Source organism: Mobula birostris, chromosome 12 (assembly GCF_030028105.1).
Source record: "Mobula birostris isolate sMobBir1 chromosome 12, sMobBir1.hap1, whole genome shotgun sequence".
NCBI lineage: Eukaryota > Metazoa > Chordata > Chondrichthyes > Myliobatiformes > Myliobatidae > Mobula > Mobula birostris.
Window position 1 is genome coordinate 64,469,743 of NC_092381.1, and position 22,166 is coordinate 64,491,908.

At 38.9% G+C, this 22,166-nt stretch overlaps 1 protein-coding gene across 2 annotated transcripts in view; it reads right to left on the reverse strand.

Moving 5' to 3' along the window:
- Positions 1–388: 388 nt before the first annotated feature.
- gorab (golgin, rab6-interacting) overlaps positions 389–22,166 on the reverse strand; it is a 31,708-nt gene continuing 9,930 nt past the window's right edge. The window contains exons 2-6 of one of the 2 annotated variants that reach the window (XM_072273951.1): positions 14,357–14,467; positions 7,747–8,113; positions 6,832–6,933; positions 6,243–6,383; positions 389–2,037 (exon numbers count right to left, since the gene is read on the reverse strand). In XM_072273951.1, the coding sequence (XP_072130052.1) occupies positions 1,575–2,037; positions 6,243–6,383; positions 6,832–6,933; positions 7,747–8,113; positions 14,357–14,381 (1,098 nt within the window). In that variant the 5' untranslated portion in view covers positions 14,382–14,467 and the 3' untranslated portion in view covers positions 389–1,574. The remainder of the gene's footprint in view (positions 2,038–6,242; positions 6,384–6,831; positions 6,934–7,746; positions 8,114–14,356; positions 14,468–22,166) is intronic. The other variant, XM_072273950.1, reaches the window with a different exon arrangement.

The following is a 22,166-nucleotide window of genomic DNA, read 5'->3' on the forward strand; positions in this document are numbered from 1 at the left end:
ATCGAAGTAGCTGTGCACTTGACTTAACCTCAAATTTGGAAAGATATTGTTAGAAGTCAAATCAAGTGATTTTTCTAAATTTCACACACCAACTCCTGCTGCAAAACAATAATTTGCACAGAATTTAGGGAGTTCTTTTTTTAACATCAAGAAAATGGTGATTTAGGATGAGACAACAACTCGTCAGGCCACTAATTCATATTAAAATTGAAAGATGTACTTACATGTGTACATCTGATGAAACCAAGTTTCAGCTTTAGTTTGAGCTCTGACAATACCAAGGTACAATTGTGTAAAGTATCTAATGGATACTTGCATGTGTGGAAGTTATAAATTAAGTCAATCTGAAAATAATATTTGTGGACAAATAAAACAAACAAAATCGTACTTCAGGATCAAAAAGAAATTTTCATTTTTAGCTACAAGGATTGCAGAACCACTAATCTGTAATTACAGGTCAATTCTGAATCAATGCACCAATAGAGTAAAACAAGTTCTAAGTGAGCAAGCTCAGAACAAGTACAAATGCAACATATCATGTACATATTCTTCAACCTTCTTTGTCTTCCATTTAAATCCCAGGAACAAACCAATTAAGCAGGTTTAGGAATAAATACACAAATTAGTATACAGCAACCTGTCACAACAAATAGTGATATGAATAACATGTATTAGAGGAAGATGATTGATGATAATGCAAAATCAAAAATTGTCGAGTTACCAAATGCAAAGGCTTTAAATAAACATCACAGACAAGATTTTGTTCATTTTAGTAGAATCTAATTGACTGAATTGATATTTTTAAGATCAATAAAATAACTTGCTTCCAAATACCCAGTTCATTGTTCTCCTTTCTGATTTGGTTAAGGTGCGTAATTGAACATTATATAAAAATATATTTACAGTAAAAATAAAGTCTTAGTGTATTCATGTAAATTCTGCAGTAATCTACTACTGTAATAAAGCTTTTAAGCAAATGAATAATTACATTTTAAAAAAGGATGGAAGGTCAGTAATCAATTCATCAAGAATTACATACGGTGTTGCGATCTTTGATAAATTCTATAAGCCATTATGTGAAAGTATTTAAAGAAAAATGGAAGTATTGTTATAAATTGATGACAGATGACAATATATTTCAAGAGATAAATGACAATAGTATATTTATGCTTTCTTTAAAAGAAACTTTTATAAAATTGAGAGGTCCTCAAGCCAGTCTCAAAAATTTGTCTGGTTACATTTGATAAACAGTGTTTGGAAGAACAATATTGCACATATTATAGTTTACCAAAATGTGGGATCAAGTAATTAATCAAGTGAAGAAAACTTGTAGTGTCTCATGCTTCAGGTCACCTTTCTAGCCCATATATTGAATATTATTTATTTTTCATCCAAAATTCAAATTTTGTTCTAAAGATTGAACTGGTGGTAAAATATAGGAAATTACAATCAAAAGGAACATTTAGCCATACTTAAAAATAAATAAGTTGAGTTGAGTTTCTGCACATTGACAATATTATGGAAGTTGGCAATAATTTTACCTATATTTATTTATGGAACACCTTAACACATATTCAAGTTCTAGCAACTGTTTGGATTTTCTCTGGAGCTTGAGGATTCAATTTCTCAGTTTCTTGAATTTGAAATGGGTCCTTTAAATTACCCCTGCCTGTGTTGCAAGTAGCAGTGCTCTCCACTTCATTTTCAATCTGCTTTTTAAATGTATGACTCTGGCTGCCCTCCTCTTGAATTGTCTGGTGTGCTGCTTCTTCACTTCCTGTATTGGTCTGATCAGATGCCTTGGGTAGTTCTTCCTTTTGCAAGATGTTTTCCACTTCAATCTCTAACTCTAGTTGCTCCTCATCTGCCTCCATTTCTAGCTGCTGCATCAGCTCCTCCAGCTTCTTAGCTTTGCGTAATTCATTCTGCTGGATTATGGCACACAAATGTTCAGTCAGCTGCTCCTTCAGTTCAATCTTCTTGTGTAGATCTAGCTTAGCTGCAACATATTCCACTTCTGCTTTATCATACCTCTTCCTGAGGGCCAGGAAAGGACACACAATGAGCAAGATGCATGTTATTCTCTGTTAAGGCAATACTGTGGAAAAATCATCTAAAGCCATTAAAACAGTTGCAACAAAATGCACAGGGGCCATGAATATTCTTTTGCAAGGAGCCCTAACAGATCTTCCTCTGCAGTTTATAGCAAAAATCAAGCTAATTGGTGGGGAACCAGCATGGGAGTTCACCAGCAGGCCAGTATGAGCCTGTAGTAAATCAACATGGGATAGCGATTGCCTCATTAGCTGGTGCACCAAAGTTTGTCCATCATGTGCTGCATACAGGGGTGGTAACAATGACCATCTTTCAAATGAATTCTTCTGCACTCTCTAGTCATACAGTAGAGTCTTAAACTCAGTATCAGCATAGAATTGTTTGTGACAACAATATATAATAGGACAACATTTGTGTTCTTGAAAATCCATCCAATGAACGTGATCTTTGATTATTTAAAAATGTGATAATAGAGATTAACGGCAACACTAACGCAAGAACAGTATCTTGTTAAACAAATTAATCTCTCAATCCCGTCTTCAAATTGCAGGATTGCTGACTCATAAATACATTATGTGCAATATTGTACTGATAGTAAATATAATGGTGCTTAATTTAAAATTATTTTTAAAATTGTGAATAGACCTGCAGTGAGTTTCATCAAGTTACAACAAAGAAACATATTTTGTATATCTGTCCTTGGCTACCATTTATATCCCAGTAAGTCTGCTCTCACCCTCTTCATCCTATCCTTCTGGTGTGCTGAATATAGTTTTCCCTCCTTGCTATTAACCTCTGCTGCTTCTTATTGTAATATGCTCCATCACCTCATACTTATCAGGATTAAATTCCATCTGTTACTGATCTATTCTTAATACCAACTGATCAATATTATTCTGCAGTCAGCAATTATCCTCATTAACAACATTACTAACTTTTGTGTCATCTACAAACTCGTTAAACCCCCTACGTTCATAATTGAATTGTTAGTGTGTAGGAATCCCAGCAGTGTTCCTTGTGGTACACCACTAATCACAGGATTCTAATTACAAACAAAGTGCTCTACTTATCACCCTGTTCTTCCCATTTTGGATCCAATTTGCTCCGTATTTCGTGAGGTACAACCTTTGAACTAGTCTTCCCTGTCACGAGGGACGTGTGGGCCCCTGACAAAGGCCTAAGTGAAGTCCAGGTAGCCTACATCAATGACATTGCCCCTATCAATACAGTTTGTTACCTCTGAGAAATTCACAGGATAATCCACAACAAAATCATGCTATTTTTCATTAATCTCTGCCTTTCCAATTTCAGAATAATACTCTCCTTCAATTTGTTCCAATAACTTACTATTGACATTGGACTCAAGAGCCTGCAGTTACCTGGCTTATTCCCCTGCTACTCTTCTCGAGTATGGGGACCATATTTGCGGTCTTTCAGCATTTGGCACCTCACTAGCGGCCAAAGATTTAAAGATCTACCAGGACTGCAGCAATTTCCTTTCCTAACTTACGTAGCAGCCTGGGATACAAGGTCTTAGTGATTTCTCCACTGGAAAGCCCATTAAGATCTTTGATACTTCCTTCTGACTTTTCCAACTACAATGACATGCTTCTCAATTGACAACAATTTATTTGAGATGTCACCCATATCCTCTGATTACCATTTGTTCCCTAATAGATCCGGATCTTTCCCTGATTATCCTCTTGCCCTCGATATACTTACAAAATACTTCAATTTTCCTCAATCTTGTCTGCCAAAGATGTTCTGAGGTCCCGCAAATCACTCCACCAATTTAAATAACACCGTACACTTTCTACTCTCTCAAAAACCCTCTCACCTTTCAAGCCCTCCGGCAACTGCCATATACTTACTTTTAATTCACTTCATCAAAATCTGTATTACTATCTCTTTTGTCATTAACCTTTATTACACCTTTCATATTTCCCTTTCTGTTCTCCTTCTTCCTGATCTTCACCTTTAAACAGTTTATTTCCAGTTCTGAATGGCCCAAAATACAAACTGTTTCTCTCTTACAAATGTTGCCTGATCCGAGTTAAAGCAATGAAATAAAAGAAAATATTGGCAATACATACTATATAGTTACACTACTAGATGGTTTACTCTGCCACCTAGATGATCCAAGCAACATGCCATCTGATTCTTCCCATCAAAATGCACTACTTGAAATTTAGCTACCTTGAAAATAATTGTCTTTTAAACATCAATTTGACAAATCTGTAATGTCATCTTGTACTCTGTCATATTCTCTTTATTAACCGAGGGGAAAACAATGGGGACAGGTTTTTCCTGATTTAATTGCCTGGTAAGGCAAAGGGTGACCATATGAACTGCTGACAATAGGATTCATTGCATAATGCATCTCTTTTGGTAAAGAGTTTTATTTCTCAAGATCTGCTCAATGGAACTAGCATTGGCAAATTCATAACTGATTTTTTTTAAGAAAATAATGGTGATTAGTGACAAGTAGTTAAACAAAGTCTCATTTGATCTAAATAACTGATATTGCTTGGACTCAGTTTATCATTCTGGTCTTGTCCAAGTTCATATTTAAATCTGGAAAACAAAATAGGCACGAGTTTTTTAAAAATATACTGAAATATATATACATATAAGCACATACTTGTATGTAAACTAGCATGTGTTTTTATTGTAAAGGTCGTCAAGAGTTGTGTTGCAGGACCAACATGATACTTTTATAACAAGTCATAACTGTTCCAAGTGTAAAATTTCAATAGAATATTTCCTTTCTATTACATTTCTAATCTAAATGTAATTTTTTTTTAAGTAGCCTTAAAAAAAGTTTAGCAAATGTCCACCTAAGACAGCAATCCATTTTAATAACTGTAATAATTGCATGGTGAAATATTTATTTTGGCTATATTCAGGTTAACTTTGACTCAACAATCTGAAAAATATAGAAATTTCCTGACATATTGCTAAGATCAAAATCCATCAATAGTTGAAAGCTACTCAGTCCTTTTAAATACAATGGATTCCAGTAAATTGGGCCGTTGGTTTATCGGGACAGCTACTTATCTGTGACAACTCTTAAAGAATAAAAACAAATCAAGAAAATAGCTGGGATTCCCTTTGTTTATTTGGGACACCATGCCACTTAATTGGGACAGGAGACTGTTGCTGAACAGTTTGTAACGAGCGTCAGTTGTGTGCACCTGTGTCGCCGTTAGACACTATACCAAGCCTAAAGTGAACAGTTTCTAAATAGCACCAGTTGCATGTATTCAAAAAGCAGCAATTTGTTGGTGAGAAATAAGCAGTTGGACAATTCAGAACGGTTTTACACACTACCGCTTCAAGCATTCAGGCTTGGAAATACCAAAATTGGCTGGGAATGAAAATGAAATCATTTCCTCAACAAGTTAGGAACTATGAAGAATTTGAAGGTTATCAGCAATCATCTTGAATGTTACAATGAAAATGAAGATTTGGAGAATGCAATCATGGAAAGCATTGTATGAAAGCAGCCATTATCTGCACTAGGTTTCTGCGCTGATTTTGTTCATTTACAGTCAAGCACAAGAACATGGCAACGTTAACTAGATGAATTCCTCTGTCGATAGCTATTAGGAACTATTAGACACTTCTGTAGTACTGTAGTAGTATTGGTAATGTTCTAATTCTTTCTGCATCTCATTTAAAAAACTTAATGTGCTACTCAATTAAATGGTAGTTTGTCTTTATTACACCTTTTTAATTATAATAGTCTTTTAAGAGACTCATAGATGGGGCTCAGAAAAACAGAGGGCTACATGGTAGGGAAATTCTAGGTAGTTTCTAGAATAGGTTACATGGTCGGCACAACAATGTGGGCTGAGATGCTTGTAATATGCTGTAGATTTCTATGCTCTATGTTCTATTTCCATGAAACTTTGGATAATTGGGGCAGCCGCTTAATTGGGCCAACATGTGCTGGTCCGATGTGCCCCAATTAACCGGGATCCACTGCATTGCAAAACGAAAAAATAATTGCAGATGGTTCAGTGGGAAATGCAGTTAGCTGATATTAGCCAAGAATAGAACTGTATTCAGAAATTGAATAAAAACTATTGATATAACACCAACAATTAATTACCTGATGTGGTCAGCATCACTATTACCTAGATATCGAACTAATTGCAGGCTGTCCCTTAAAAAAAAATTCTTACTTAGCCTGATAATATTCCAAACTGGACTGTTCAATCCGATTCCGGAGGACATTAACACCATTCGATAACAAGTTATCCAAACTCTGAAGCTCTTTTTGGATATGCTTTAGTTTCATAGTTTCTGCCATGGTTTGCTTCGACCTAGGAGGAAGATAATTGGTCAGGAAGGCACAGTATATATAAGTCACAACATCCTTTGAAAAGATTATATTTACATTTAACTTAAGAAACTAAATGTAGCCAAGGAAAAATTAACTGTTACACAAATTATATTCATCATTTAATGTATACTTTAACTAAATCAGTATACATTTCACTCAGAGGGGAATATGGAAACATTTGTTAATCTGTACTATAGGCAAGTCCTCATTCTTTATGGAATCTTTCACTTCAAGAATTGCAAGACTACCTATATAACCAAGCCTTGTGGATGGTGGCCAAATAGTTTACCTTTGTTACCTGAGATTTCAACAAACTATACTAATTAAGTTTTAAAAATCCAGTTTTCATACTAGCTCAAACTCCCCGAGTAGTCCGAAAAGCTCTGGGGGCTGAGGAAGTCAATTTATTCTTCATCAATATTGCACACCTTTCTGCAATGGCTTTCGACAAAAGCGCCTTCTTGCGTTTATTCTTCTCTTCCATTAATCGCTGCTCTAGCTGCAGCTGTTCTAGCCGTGATCTCTCGCGCCTGCAGAGAAACAACCATATTGAAGGAACTTTACAGGTCAAACTCAGTACCTATAATATACAATATGTCACAGCTTGTAGTTCAAACTAGTAACAGAATCACACAAAATACAATAGGAATGTTCTTAAGTGCAGGTAAAATTCAGCTGCCTACCCTTTTTCCTTCACAGATGTTATCTATAATTAGGAACACTTTTAATTTCACTGAAAACTGGTTAACCACTGCTTTAGCAGATTACACCACTATCCAGTAAAAATATTCAAATGAGAATCAAACAGATTGCATACATCAAGTATAGATACATCTGCTATGCATTTGCCAGCAAACTACAGCTTATGGGCAATCCAAATGAGGCAGCTATGGGTAAATACATGTTTGGCCAGACAGATCCTCTGCTGGAAGCCCAGAACAAGAGGGATAACCTTCATTTTAGATGTAGGTTGCTGAAGACAAAATGAGAAACTGTTCTTTACAGCAAGAGGCGTAGAATGGGCTTATTTCAGGCTAGATTAATTCACAATTCCAAAACTGAGATTGTATGGATTTGTGCAAGGTTTATGAAACAAAGGCATTTTAAACAAAACCAAGACAGTGATCAGCTATGATCCAAGTGGACAGTAACAAAGGCATGGAATGTTTTCTCCTGTATCTACATTAGAAAGAGACATAATATAAACCTCATTGTCGAATGTTTCTTCTGACTTTTCTGAGGTGGGGGGGGGGGGTGGAGAGCTGGATTGAACCTTGACATTACCAAGATACAACAAGAGTATTTAAGCACTATTTCTAATAATTATTTCTGGACTTACTAACAATTCCACCCCTTTGATCTGTTCTGCTGATAGCTCTTTAACAGAGGGTTCCTGCAATGTACATGATGCTTTGGCACTAGATTCTTCCATTTCTTTTTGACAGCTTTCTTCAGGTGCAGTCAATTGTCTATCAGCTGCTTTTACAATTGGCTTCGGTCCCAGCTCAGGTGCAGGGGACTCCATGGCTTGTGGAGGATTCATCTTTGCTTTGGCCAGTTGTTGTTCTGGAAGGATGAGAGAAACTTCCTTGTGCCCATTTGCTTTGCGACAATGCTGGTTCAATGCTCTTTCCCTCTGGAGTTGCTGACGACTTTTGTTTTTTGATGGTGCTCCTCCAAATTTTTCTGGCTTTTCAACAATCAAAGGATCTGAAAAATTAAATATTTAAAAAAAAATTTAACTCCATGCCCAAAGTACAATCAAAAATAGATATACTCACATGCCTATTGAAATAATCAACCAAATACAAGGACAACTCATTTCTATTAATAGTTACCCTTAATTTAACAGAACAAATTAATGTGTTGTGTAGTTTTATGCTTCCCAGACATTGCACATTAAGCCTTTATTACACAATTTGGTCATAATATTAAGAAATACAGGAAATATCTTGGAGAACACAGCACTGATATGGTAAAAGAAAAACACATTCTTGTTTAGACTCTTGGCCATTTATAAGTTTACAAGGCACACCCTAACTTTATGTATAGTGAATGTTTATTAGCAGATTAATATCTATAGTTACCACAATGTGCTATATTATTTTGTTTAACTGCATCTTAGTTCCATTCTGAATTCACCCAACATTGGTACTTCGCTGACTTCTAGGTCCTCTGGAATGAAAGCAGCAAAGAAATCAGCACCAAGAGAGGGGGAGGGGGGGCTGAATGCTGCCATGTTGAGACCCTGGCACAGAGTCTTGCCCTCACCACAGTCAATTCCTGCCTCCCACTGCTCTCTCAAAGCAAAGATTTGCTCTACAGATTGCTGTGGAGATGCTGATGCTTGGGTATTTCCCTGTGGTATCAAGCTCAATAGCCAGTTATCAGCATTGAGTTTGTTACTGCCAGGATTTCTCTGGGCTAGGGGGAGAGCTTTGTAGCCAGGTAGAGAGATGAGGGTACTTACAAGCCATTCCCACAAATTCTACATTTTAATTTTATGTCAATATAAACAATTAAAAACAAAAAACCAGAGAAACCCACATTTCTTAATTTTTGATTAAACGTGAACAAGATTGCAAACAGACAAACAGCAATGAAGAACTTTCTGCACCATGAGGTGTCTGGAATAGTCTCCCACATGGGACTTCTGAATGGAGGACAAAGACTCAGAAAATACGTGCTTGTATTTGCTCTACATTGTGGACTGGAACACAATCGGGCAGTAGTGGTTGCGAGCCTTATAAAGAACATATAGTCTAAACACCACAGGCCTTGCAATACAATTTTTATGGGCTTCACAGATCATATGATAAGCCCATCATGCATGTGCCAAGGTCTATGATATGAACACTCAACCTGATATACTTTCTAATTTTTAAAACTGGTTCGCAGCTATTTTGCCTTCATTACATATCCAATTTCTTTTTATAAACAATTACTTAGCTTGCTCTCCGGCAGTCTTGAGCTTTGCATTCCAGATTACAATATTCTGCACTCAAAGAATATTTCCTACCAATTTTGCCAAACATCTCAAGTCTGTTCCATCTGGTTTCAGAGCTTATGCCACGTTAATGATTCTCCTCCTTAGCTACTTGATTGAAAGCCTTCACAACTCTACTGTCCCATCAATTCTCCTCTAGCCCAAGAAACACACCAGCACACAGATTAGTGATTTAAAAGGATAAATTCCTTGCCTCTAATATTTTATAACCACAGATCTTGTAGTTTTTCCATAAATCGTATTTCAAATTAATTCCACCACTTTTAAAGATGGGTATTCAAGTTCTGTTTATGTACCTGCACTGGCTTTTGCAAGAGCAAGTCAGCTGGTCCCACTTCCTTACCCCTCTGTTCAGCCCAGGAAATTCCTTCCCTTTTGCTATTTATCCATTTCTTGGAATGATACAACCGAATCTGTCTCCATTACTACTTCTAGTTGTACACTCTAGAGTTAAGTTACCTGTCTAAAAAAAAATCATTATTACACATCCCTGGAAGGGTCTTGGCCCAAGACATTGACTATTCTTTTCCATAGATGCTGCCTGGCCTGCTGAGTTCCTCCAGCATTTTGTGCTATCATTTCAAATGTTTTTCCACATTCTCAGGAAAGATGCAAAAGCTACAAAGTGTGCCACCTAGAAAGGCTTCAATATTTCAGTTGTGGCCAAATCAGTTTAGTTTATAAAATGTTAATGGAATGTTATTACGTATGACTTTTTAATCATTATCCATGCCTTTAGTTACAAAGCTTAGGACTCACTATGCTTCCCCCCCCGCATCCGCTCTACCACTTTAAATGACCCATGTACATATCAACACATCAGTTCTTCTGAAGCTTTTAATGTTCTGCTCTCGAGTATGTATTTCCACTTCTCAGTCCCCATATTAAAATTTAGCATTAACACATCTCAGCAAGAGATTCATATCATCTAGTCACCCACTTTATCAGTCTGTCAATACATTCAAATGTAGTACTTTGGTCCTCACATTTCACTAGGCCTTGGTTTTGTTTCATCTGCAAATTTGGAAATTATATGGTCCATTCCAAAATTCAAGAAAAGCAGCAGTTCTGGGTATCAACTTCAGGAAATTCCACAGTATACTTCTCTCCAAACCAAGCTAAAATCATACCTACTCTACTTAGCTAATTTTCTATCCACACTGCAGCACCCACTTCTTTTCCATGTCTTCAATCACCTGGCACTTGGTCACACCTCTAACCTCATTTTTCTTATTATCCCTCTGTCACTTAGTTTTAGTAATTTTTCAGTCCTCAGATACCCGATTCTGAAAACGATTCAAAGATTATGGCCAGAGCTGCCAAAACTTATTCCCTCACTTCCTTCAAATAAAAAGAAGGGACTTCATCTCGACTAAGTGCAGTTAGCAAGATAAAAAGATGGTCCTTGACCATTCCAGCATATTCACTGCCAACACCCTAGCTATTTTACTGGTTTCCACCCCTCTTCTGCACACCTAGAGTTCATGAATATTTAAATCCATTCACTGTGTGGGAACTCTAATCACAAAGGCATATACAACAGATGGAAGTATGCTGAGAATGCAATAGAGTTCTTACAGGAAGTAGGATTGAAGGAAGTATAACCAAGATATGTTGTGAGGTTTGTAGTGTATCTTGCCACGAACTCCGCTGAGAGAGAAATCCGGAAGGGGAAGGATCATTGCTGAAAGTGAGAGGAGAGTGGAAATTGGCAGCAATGTAATGCATTTTTGAAACTCTTTACTGGAAAAGGAGTTGAGGGACTAAAGTAAAACCAAGATTGGTCCTCATATCCCACAAAGGGACAGGCATAGCGTGGGCCAATACCAGTTTCCGTGGCTACACCTTTGATCTGGAGAGTGCGAGTGGAGTTAAAGAACGCGTTCAGCCTGGTAAATGAGATTGCTAGTGGAAGAGTACTGGTTGGACTTGTATTCAGTGAAATACAGGGCCTTTATATCATTCTAGAATGGGAGAGATATAGAGGGACTGAAGGTCTATGGTGAAGATGGTTCAGAAGAAGAAACTGTCAAATACTAAGAGAGAAAGAATCAAACCAGTGGAAAAAAGGGCAGAGTCAAGGTGGGAACTAAACAAGGTAGGAATGAATAAAAAGAATTTCAGAATGTGTATTGTATACATTTCGCTGATATTAAATGTACCGATTGAATCCTATTGAATCTATTTGGTGAGACAACAGCAATGTTGTCCAGGTAGTCCTGCAAGCACATTTTGAAGGGGAAGCAGATGCATAGTATGGAGAGTTGAGGATCATAGGTCCAGATGCTGTGTTGGGAAGATCTCCCGAGATCTTAACTAGATCAGTGACAATCTGGAGGCAAATCAAATTCAAGTGCAGTTTATTGCCATTTAACTGTACACATGTATACCACCAAACAAAACAACATCTTCCGGATCAAGGTGCACAACACAATACATATAACTCACACACATAACAAAGTATATTAACAAATAATAAGGTGCATTTATTTCACAAGTTAAAAAGTAAACAGTATAACACTACTGGTGCTTACTGCACGATGACACCTGAGTGGTTACAGGGACTTCAGTAGTCTTGTGGCCTGGGGAAAGAAGCTATTTCCCATCCCAACAGTTCTTGTCCTAATGCTGTAGTGCCTCCTATCTGATAAATACCTCTGATGGGTGGAAGAGAGACTCCAATGATCTTCTCAGCAGTCCTCACCAGCCTATATAGGGGCTTACAGTCAGATGTCTTACACTTCCCATACCAGGTGGCGAAACAGCTGATTGGGACACTCCTAATGGTGCTCCTATAAAACCTGGTTAAAATGGGGAGGGGAGGAGCCTCACTCGCCTCAACCTCCTCTGGAAATGGAGAAGCTGCTGTTTTCTTGACCAAAGGAGTGACATTGAGGAACCAGGTGAGATAGTCTGTACGTGCACTCCCAGAAACTCAGTGCTCCTCACTCTCTCCAGAGAAGCCGTGTATGTGCAGTGAGGAGTGACACACAAAGAAAACGCCCGAGACCTCCAGTCTGAGTTCTTAAATAGCCACTATTTACCTTTCTCCAATCTGTAAAACAACCATCACTTTCCAGTCTATTACTCTGTATCCATGCCCCTTTATGGAAGATTATTTTATTTTGTTGTTAAAGACTGTTATGAAACATCTTATCAAAACTCTTCATGATGTCCATGTAAACCACTTTGACTGTATTCCCCTCATCAATTCTATTCATTACCATTTCAAAAATACTATTTCATTTATCCTCAACAAATGCATACTGGCTTGTCTTAGTTGATTTTCTTCCAGGTGACTGTTGTTTCTGTGCCAGACTGATATTTCTAAACATTTGTTGATACCAAGGTTTGACCAGCTGGTGTGTAATTGCTGGAGTTATTCATACTCCACCTTATTGAACAGTGTATGCTCCTCTACACTTTCACTACTTGTATCTGCCCATAAAAACACTTTTGAGACAACTTATATTTTATCATGTGGTCCCCGTCTCTCATACTAATTTTCAGTCTCCCTATTTTTTTTAAAACTCAAGTCTTTGCTTTCCTTATACTCCAATTCTAGTTCTGTCTACTTTGGTGCTATTCCTTTTTGCCAATTCCAGTTGGACCTTTTCCCCCTTTGATGCAACTCATGTAATTATTGCACCTATACTCTGCCATATTTGATCCCACAACACCTGCAAACCTCCAGGCAGAGACATTGTACTGAGTGAAATATGTCTGGTCTGTACATGATCTGCCCTACCCAGAACTGGTTCCAATAACCTTCGGCTCTAAAGCCCCACTGTCTGTACCATATTTTCAGCTGCACACCGTACTGTGCACAAGTCTGAGGCACATACATATAGCTAGGGTGCCCAAGACTTTTTGCACAGTACTATAGTAATTTTATATATTACACTGCACAGCTGCTGTTGCAAAAAATATCACGACAAACGTGAGAGATGATTCTGATATTAGTCTCTATTGTGTTCGGAGTGGGAAGGGGGCGGGGAAGGGAAGTGGGAAGCACCAGAGAGGCATTCTGTAATGACCAATAAACCATTTGCTTGGATTCAAATTACTTTGCCTGGTATCTCAGGGCTGGGTGTGTCTGCATCTGCACCACCTCCCACCCCAGCACTCCTTTTCTGCCACCTTTCCCATGGCGCTCCACCTTCGCCATTCCCAGCATCCGTTGCTTCCCCCAGATTTACAAACTAGCTATATATGTATAATTTTTGCACAATACTGTACAAGGCTGAGGTACCCTATTTCTACCCTTCCTGAGGCTTATACACAGAGCAATATGGAATTATCACCATTGTAGCTCTTGCTCAATCACTTTCCTAACTTCCTAAGATTCCTTCATATGAACAAGAGATTATTACCAATGCAGATCTTGAGCTTTGTCTGTTCACCTTCCAGAACCTATTGCAATAGTCAAATTCTGGCACGTGGGAGGCAAAATACTATGTCTTTATAAAGACTTTTTGCATATTCTCATATGAGCCACTCTAATATTCTTAAGATGAAAAACTGATTGTGGACTTCAGGAACGGCAAGACAAGGGAACACAAACCAATCCTCGTTGAAGTGGACAGAGTGAGCAATTTCAAGTTCATGGGTGTCAATATCTCTGAGGATCTATCACAGGCCCAACATATCAATGCAGCTATAAAAGAGGAAAGACAGCAGCTATAGATCATTATGAGTTTGAAGAGATTTGGTTTGTTAACTAAAACACTCCAAAACTTCTACATATGTACCATGGACAGCATTCTGACAAGCCGTATCACTGTCTGGTATGGGGGGGCGGGGGTTCTACTGCACAGGACCCAAAGCAGCTGCAGAAAGTAGTAAAAATAGTCGGCTCCATCTTGTGTACTAGCCTCCGTAGTACCCAAGACATCTTCAAGGAGTGGTGCCTCAGAAAGGCAGCGTCCATTATTAAGGATCCCTACCTTCCAGGGCACACCCTCTTCTCATTGTTACTGCCAGATAGGAGGTATCAAAGCCTGAAGGCACACATTCAGCGATTCAGGAACAGCTTCTTCCCCTCTGCCAAACGATTCCTAAACGGACATTGATCTTATGAACATGTCTTCACTTTTTTAATATATATTATTTCTGCTTTTGCACATTTTAATGTATTCAATATACATTTATATCCTTATTATAATTGATCTATTTATATATATTTTTTCTTTCATATTTCATTGAACTGCTGCTGCTAAGTTAACAATCACGACACATGCCGGTGATAATAAACTGTTATAATTCCCTGTAACTCTTTTTTCTAATATCTGTATTACCTATTGTTACTTTACTTTTCAGGTGCCTCACGTACAACAACTTTTTTTTGTTTCAGCTAGTTGCATTATGCATTGATCGGATGGCATAGTGATGCTACAGGTCATGCAAATGTCTCATAGCTCAGGTGTCCTGGTTTCTAACCACTGCTGCTGTGAAGAGTTTCTCTGTTCTCCCTGTGACTAAGTGAGTTTCCTCTGAGTACTTGGTTTCTACCCACATTCCAAAAATGCACTAGTTGTTCGGCAAACTGGCTTCTACAAGTTGCCCCTGGGATGGTAGGGGATAGTTTGGCGGGGGAGGGAAATGCAGGAATTTATTATAATGGGCACAAGAGAGAAGAGGATTTATGGAAATACAGTATATGGTGAACTGATAGTAAAGAGACTGCAGTCAATATAAACTTGTTAAGGTTAATTAGGAAACTTTTGATCAGGAAATATAAATAATGAAAAATATAAAAATCTATCAACAGCTACTAAAGGGATCTACAGGATTAGATGTACATTGCACAATTGGGTTTAACATCTATCTGAAAAGATGAACTCAGTACATGCCTACCCTAAGTAAGGTGCTTTGCTTTCACAGTGTAATTGAAAGTTGAGAATTCCTCATCAATTTCAATTATCTTATAATTGTGTGTTTGGAATTCTAATTGTTTTCATTTGCCTGACTGGTTATGGCTAGTATATATTTTTATCATGAACATAGTAACAAAAATGAAGTTGCCATTCCTGAAATGAATGCTAGTCTACCACATCAAACAGCACATGCTTAATATGCAAGTCCATACTTCCACCGACATAGTGGGACTTGGATAGGAAGAAGACCAAGTTAGTCACTGACATATTGCTACCAGTCAATTCTGCATGCAAGGGTGTAGAGAAGCAAGATAATATAGCATCTACACAAAGTTTGCCCTTCCAGAGGCATTTTTTCCTGTTTGACATAGATGTCAGATGCAGTTGGCAAATAATAGTTACGAGGCTACCCTGGAATAATTGTGCTGAGTCGCTTACCAAATGGTGGATAAGAATGATCTGAAATTTGGTACTTGCACTTTTCCTTACAAAATGCAGGAAAGGACTGAAGATCAGACATCTTTTGAACCAAACAAACATTAACCTAGTTTTCTGAATGTAGATAAGGCAATTACTTTACTTTAGCTATCAATTCCCATAAATATGTATATTCAATCGAATACTAAGAGTGCGACCCGGCTGGGGGCATAGTGGCATCAGCGTCGGACTTTGGGACGAAAGGTCCCAGGTTTGAATCCAGCCAGCTGGCTCCTCTGCACGCTTTCCATCTGTGCAGGGTTACGAGCTGGTGATCTCTTTGAAAACTTACCTGGCAGAAGGCAATGGCAAACCACTGCTGTAACATGCCACGTACGCGAATCCCCACTATGTCAGAGAGGTGTGGAGGGAAATCGTCTGCTAACCGGAGAAACTCCGGATGTGACGTACCTTTCCTTACTGAGAGTGCATCTAACTTCTCCATTCTCCAGGATATTATTTATATCATCTCAACTAAGCCAACTGCTGACATCTGGTGGTTGAAACAAAACTGCCCATCAATAATAGGACAAAGATGTCATTGCAGATGGACACACAGCAAATGTAGCTTAGAGAACTGCCCAACTAAAATGTAGGGAAATACAAAATTATCTTACTCAATGAAGTTTGTAAGATATTCAATTTCCTTTTTTATTTAATGTGAATAATAGTAATTCTATTACAAATGTAATTTGATTCGAGAAAATGAATAGGATATCGTTCTTCAATACAGACCATTTAAGTTCCAAGCATAAATCTTCACACAGGCGAGCATAAGTTTTCAAAATCTAAGCTAATCTTAAATCCTTCAATCAGAATCCAACTCAAATGTAGTACTACGCAAAGAGAATAAGGCTATTTTATTTTATCTATGCACAAGATCTCTACTGAAGTGATTACTTCCAAACAGGAATGATTATAGAGGAAGCAAAGCAAACTCTTGCTGGATAAATAATTGTTCCATTATTTGAAACACTGAAAATATAAAGTACTTGCTAAAAATAGGACTAATTAAAATTAATGAAGATGCCTATTCAATAACAATACTGAGCAAATTGTTCAAATTACTCATTGATATGGTGTAAAATTTGCCCATACTGATCCTTATTGTTAAGAATCTCTCTAAAAACATATCCAAGTATAAAGTTTGTTGACGGTGTTTTAACGTTCCATATTCGTTCATGGACACATCTGACTTCAGTAAAACAGGCTAAGATATTTGTGACTAGAAGTATTTTTATTTAAGGCCTAGCTTGATATTGGCTCAAACAACAGGAATTCTGCAGATGCTGGAAATTCAAGCAACACACATCAAAGTTGCTGGTGAACGCAGCAGGCCAGGCAGCATCTGTACGAAGAGGTGCAGTCGATGTTTCAGGCCGAAGTCCTGACGAAGGGTCTCAGCCTGAAACGTCGACTGCACCTCTTCCTACAGATGCTGCCTGGCCTGCTGCGTTCACCAGCAACTTTGATGTGTGTTGCTTGATATTGGCTCCTTTGCTATGATTACTTATAAATCAAAGTCAGCCTTGCTTAGAGGTCACAACCCAGCACAATCTTTCTACAATTAAATAGTTTGGTCTTCCGGAAGCCTGCTTGAGGGAGGAATTAAGCTACTTATTCAAGTACATGCATACGTACGATTTGTTCAGATGGGAACCTAACAGGCATCCGTTCCATTTTAAGTTACTTATGGTTATTTGGTTATTGCTGTGGGGAGACTTCTATGCACGTGCTTTTCAAATCTACAAGTTTGACCTGAGGTCCTCAGAGAATAATTACAGCAAACATCACCAGTCTTACAGATTCCGTGGTTACCTTTTTTTTTAAAAAAAAAGGGAACACGGAAAGTCAAAACGAATTTAATAAAGTTCGATTTCGTTTGTTAATTTATTTGTTTACATTCCTGGGGCAAGCAAAAGCAGAAAACGTAGACTTCTTGAAAAATACATATTAAGGCTTGATGGGCAATTCTCAACATCAGGGCCAGGATTAGATGAACACTTGTATGTACTTCATGATACAGAAATTCAGGTATTTTGCAAAGGAGCTCAAGGACCACCCATTTTACCTTATGCCTCATTTGTTACCTAAAGATATGCAGTTTTACCCTTATTTTACAGCTATTTGGGAAAGAGAGGCGCGAGCTATGAGATAGGGGTTCGATTCCCACTGTGGTCTGTAAGAGATTGTACGTTCTCCCTGGGGCCACCTGGGTTTCATACGGGTGCTCCGGTTTCCTCCCACATTCCAAAGACGCACAGTCAAGGTTGGTGAGTTGGGGACAAGCTATGTTGGCACCAGAAACAGGCGACACTTGCCGGTTGCCACACACAATCCCCACCAACTTCAATTGATGCAAACAACACATTTCACTGTATGTTTCGATGTACATGCAACAAATAAAATTAATCATCATCTCTTAAATCTCTGAAAGGTAAAATTCACTAACACAAAACTTTCTCTAGCTCCAGAGCTGAGATGCAAAAGTCCATTTAAGGACTATCACTGCCAGAGGAAATAGGAAGAATTAATGTTTACACAATAATTTGTGATAGAACTTTACAAATTTACAAAAATAAAAATAAGAGTAAAGTAGTAACGTGTTGTTACTAAGTGGGAACATTTGTAATCAGATATATTCTTTGGGTGTAATGGATTAGAAAATAAGGGATAACTGTCTAAGATCCCAGAAAGAATTAAGAACCTACTTTTCAAGTCGTATATTTGGGCCATGTGCAAATTGGCACAGGGTTAATAGTTTCGGAGAGATAAATGTGTGGCTGAAAGACTGGTGTGGAAGAACTGGTTTTAAATTTGTGGGACCTTTGTCTCAGTATTGGGGAAGGAAGGAGCTGTTACAAGGGGACGTGTCCTCCTAAACCATGCTGGAACCAGGTGAATCACAACTAGGGCTGTGGATAGGGCTTTAAATAGTAGCATGGGTTCAACGGGTCGGGAAAGTATGGATAAAGCAAAAGGGAAGGAGAGTGTAGGGGAGGTTACTAAAGTCACCAGAATAAAAAAAAAACTAAAAATTTAGGAAGGGATAAGAATTTAACTTCAGGCAACATGGAAACAAAATTGAAAAAAAAGGTGGTGAATACAGGACTGAAGGTGTTATATTTGAATGCATGCAGTATACGAGACAAGGTAGATGATCTTGTAGTGCAGCTATGATATTATGGGCATCAGAGTCATGATTGATTGAAAGAAGATCACAGCTGGGACCTTAACGTCCAAGAATACACATGATATCAAAAGGACAGGCAGGTGGGCAGGGGGGATGGAGTGACTTTGTTAGTAAAATAAATGAAATCAAATCCTTATAAAGAAGTGACATGGAACCAGAAAATGTAGATTCCTTGTGGATAGAATCAAGAAACAGCAGGGGTAAAAAGACCCTGTTGGGAATTACATACAGACCTCTGAACCATAGCCAGGTTGTAGGGTATGAAATATAACAGGAGATAGAAAAGGCATGTAAAAAGGACAATGTTACAATAGTCATGGGGGATTTCAATATGCAGGTTGATTGCGCAAATCAGGTTGGTGCTGCATTACAAGAGAAGAAATTTGTAGAATGCATATGAAATGGCTTTTTAGGAACACTAGGGAAATGGCAATTGTAGACTGGGTGTTGTGTAATGGACCAGATTTGATTAGGGAGCCTAAGGTAAAGGAACCCTTAAGAGTCAGTGATCATAATATGATAGAAATCACTGGGGAGAGGGGCAAAAATAATGTATCAGTATTACAGTCAAAAGGGAACAACAGAGACACAAGAGAAGAACTGGCCACAGATGACTGTAAGAGGACACTAGCAAGGATGATGGTAGAACAGCAATGGCCAGAGTTTCTGTAAGTAAGTTGGAAGAGAAGATCAATTTATCCCAAAGAAGCAGCATTCTAAAGGGAGGATGGGGCAACCATGGCTGACAAAGGAAGTCAAAGATAACATAAAAGCAAAAGAGAGAGCATACAATAAAGCAACAATTAGCGGGCATCCGTTAGTCTTGCGAGACCATGGATCTGTGCCTGGAAAGTCTTCACTCTCCAGGGCGCAGGCCTGGGCAAGGTTGTATGGAAGACCAACAGTTGCCCACGCTGCAAGTCTCCCCTCTCCACGACACCAATGTTGTCCAAGGAAAGGGCATTAGGACCCATACAGCTTGGCACCAGTGTCGTCGCAGAGCACTGTGTGATTAAGTGCCTTACTCAAGGACACAATACGTTCCCTCGGCTGGGGCTCGAACTCACGACCTTCAGGTAGCTAGTCCAATGCCTCAACCACTTGGCCATGTGCCCACAACAATTAGTGGGAATCTTTTAAAACTCAAGAGCAGGTGCTAAAGTGGGAGGAGCTAAAGATGGTGCCAGAGGTTTTTGTGGACCAGGGGAATTTTTTCCAGTTTGTCCGTGAAACAGTTAAATTTCTTCTCTTCTCATGTCTCTTTTCCTTTTCAAGATGGCTGGAATCCTGTCGGGGTCCGTGATTCACAGTTGCAGTCAAACTACGTTCTTCCCAAGCTGTGAGTTCTCGCTCTCTGAACTTGCCAAGCAGACTGGCGATTCAATATCTCCAGGTGCAGCCTGGAGGCCGTGTGCCAAGGTCCTGCAGGCGAAGATTCCTCGCCAATGTTGCTGACTGAAGCATCATGGGAGATTGAAACATCGAGTGAGCAGGAAGGCGGTACATGCTGCTGTCAAAAGAAGGTCTCTGCACTTGATCTCTCTCTCCCTCTATCTACCTATCTATGGTGAGCGAGTCTGAGGGTCCTCAGGTCAGGAGAATTCAAATAAGCGATGCTGCAGATTGTAACACTGAAACCAGTGAGCTGTTTGTCCCCCACTCTCGTCTGTTGCAGAAGACCAAAAAATTTTTCAGATGTTTCCAAAGTAAAACAGAGACAAGTATGGTCAGAAGCCTACTGGAAAATGACAATGGAGAGGTGTTAATTGGGGACAAAGAAATGGCGGATAAACTTAGTAAGTATTTTGTGTCAGTCTCCGTAAGTATGCCAGAAATTCAAAAGTGTGTCAGGGGAGAAAAGTGAGTGTAGTTGCTATCACTAAGGAGAAGCTGCTTGAGCAGCTGAAAAGTCTGAAGGTAAATAAGTCACTTGGACAGGATAGGCTACACCCCAGGTTTCTGAAAGAGACAGCTGAAGAAATTATGAAGGCATTAGTAGTGATCTTTCAAGAATCACTAGAATCTGGAATGGTTCCGGAGGACTGGAAAATTGAAATGTCACTCCACTCTTTAATAAGGGAAGGAGACAGAAGAAAGGAAATTAATAGGCCAGTTAGGCTGACTCAGTGGCTGGGAAGATGGAATCCATTATTAAGGATAAGGTTTAGGGCTACCTGGAAGCACACGGTTAAATAGGACAAAAATCAGCACGGTTTCCTTGAGGGGCAATCTTGCCTGACAAATCTGTTGGAACTCTGAGGAAGTAACGGGCTGGATACAAAAGGAGTCAGTGGATGATGTTTACTTTGATTTTCAGAAGGCCTTTCACAAGATGCTGCACATGAGGCTGCTAAATAAGGTCAGAGCCCATGGTACTACAGAAAAGATACTAGCATGAACTGAATATTGGCCGACTGTCAGGAGGCACAGAGTGGGAAAAAAAGGAGTCCTTTCTGGTTGGCTGTCAGTGGCTAGAGGTGTTCTGGAGGAGTTTGTGTTGCGTCTGCTACTTGTCACGTTATATGTTAATGATCTGGATGATGCAGCTGATGGCTTTGTGGCCAGGCTTGCGGATGATACAAAGGTAGGTGAAGGGCCGTATAATGTTGAGAAGCGGGGAGTCTGCAGCAGGACTTGGAACACATTAGGAGAATGGGCAAAGGAGTGGCAATGGGAGTCCAAGTGCAGGATTCCCCAGGTTGCATAGGTAGTAAAAATGCAATGTTAACATTCATCTTGAAAGAAGTAGAATATAAAAGCAAGGATATAATGCTGAGGCTTTATAAAGCATCAATCAGACCACATTTGGAGTATTGTGAGCAATTTTGGGTTGCATATCTAAGAGCTAGCATTGGAGAGGTCCAGAGGTGGTTTACAAGAATGATCCCAGGAATGAAAGGGTTAACATATGAAGAGGGCTTGATGGCTCTGAAGCTTTACACACTGGAATTTAGAAGAATTGGTGGGGGGGGGGGGAAGAAATCTCATTGAAACCTATCGAATATTGAAAGGCCTTGATAGAGTGGATATGGAGAGGACGTTTCCAGTAGAAGGACAGTCTAGGACCAGAAGGCATAATATCAGAATAGAAAGATGTTCCTCTAGAACAGAGATTATGAAGAATTCTCTCAGCCAGGGGTTGGTCAATTTATGCAATTCACTGTCAGATTCCTGTTGAAACCTTGCCATTGGGTATACTTAAAGTGGAGG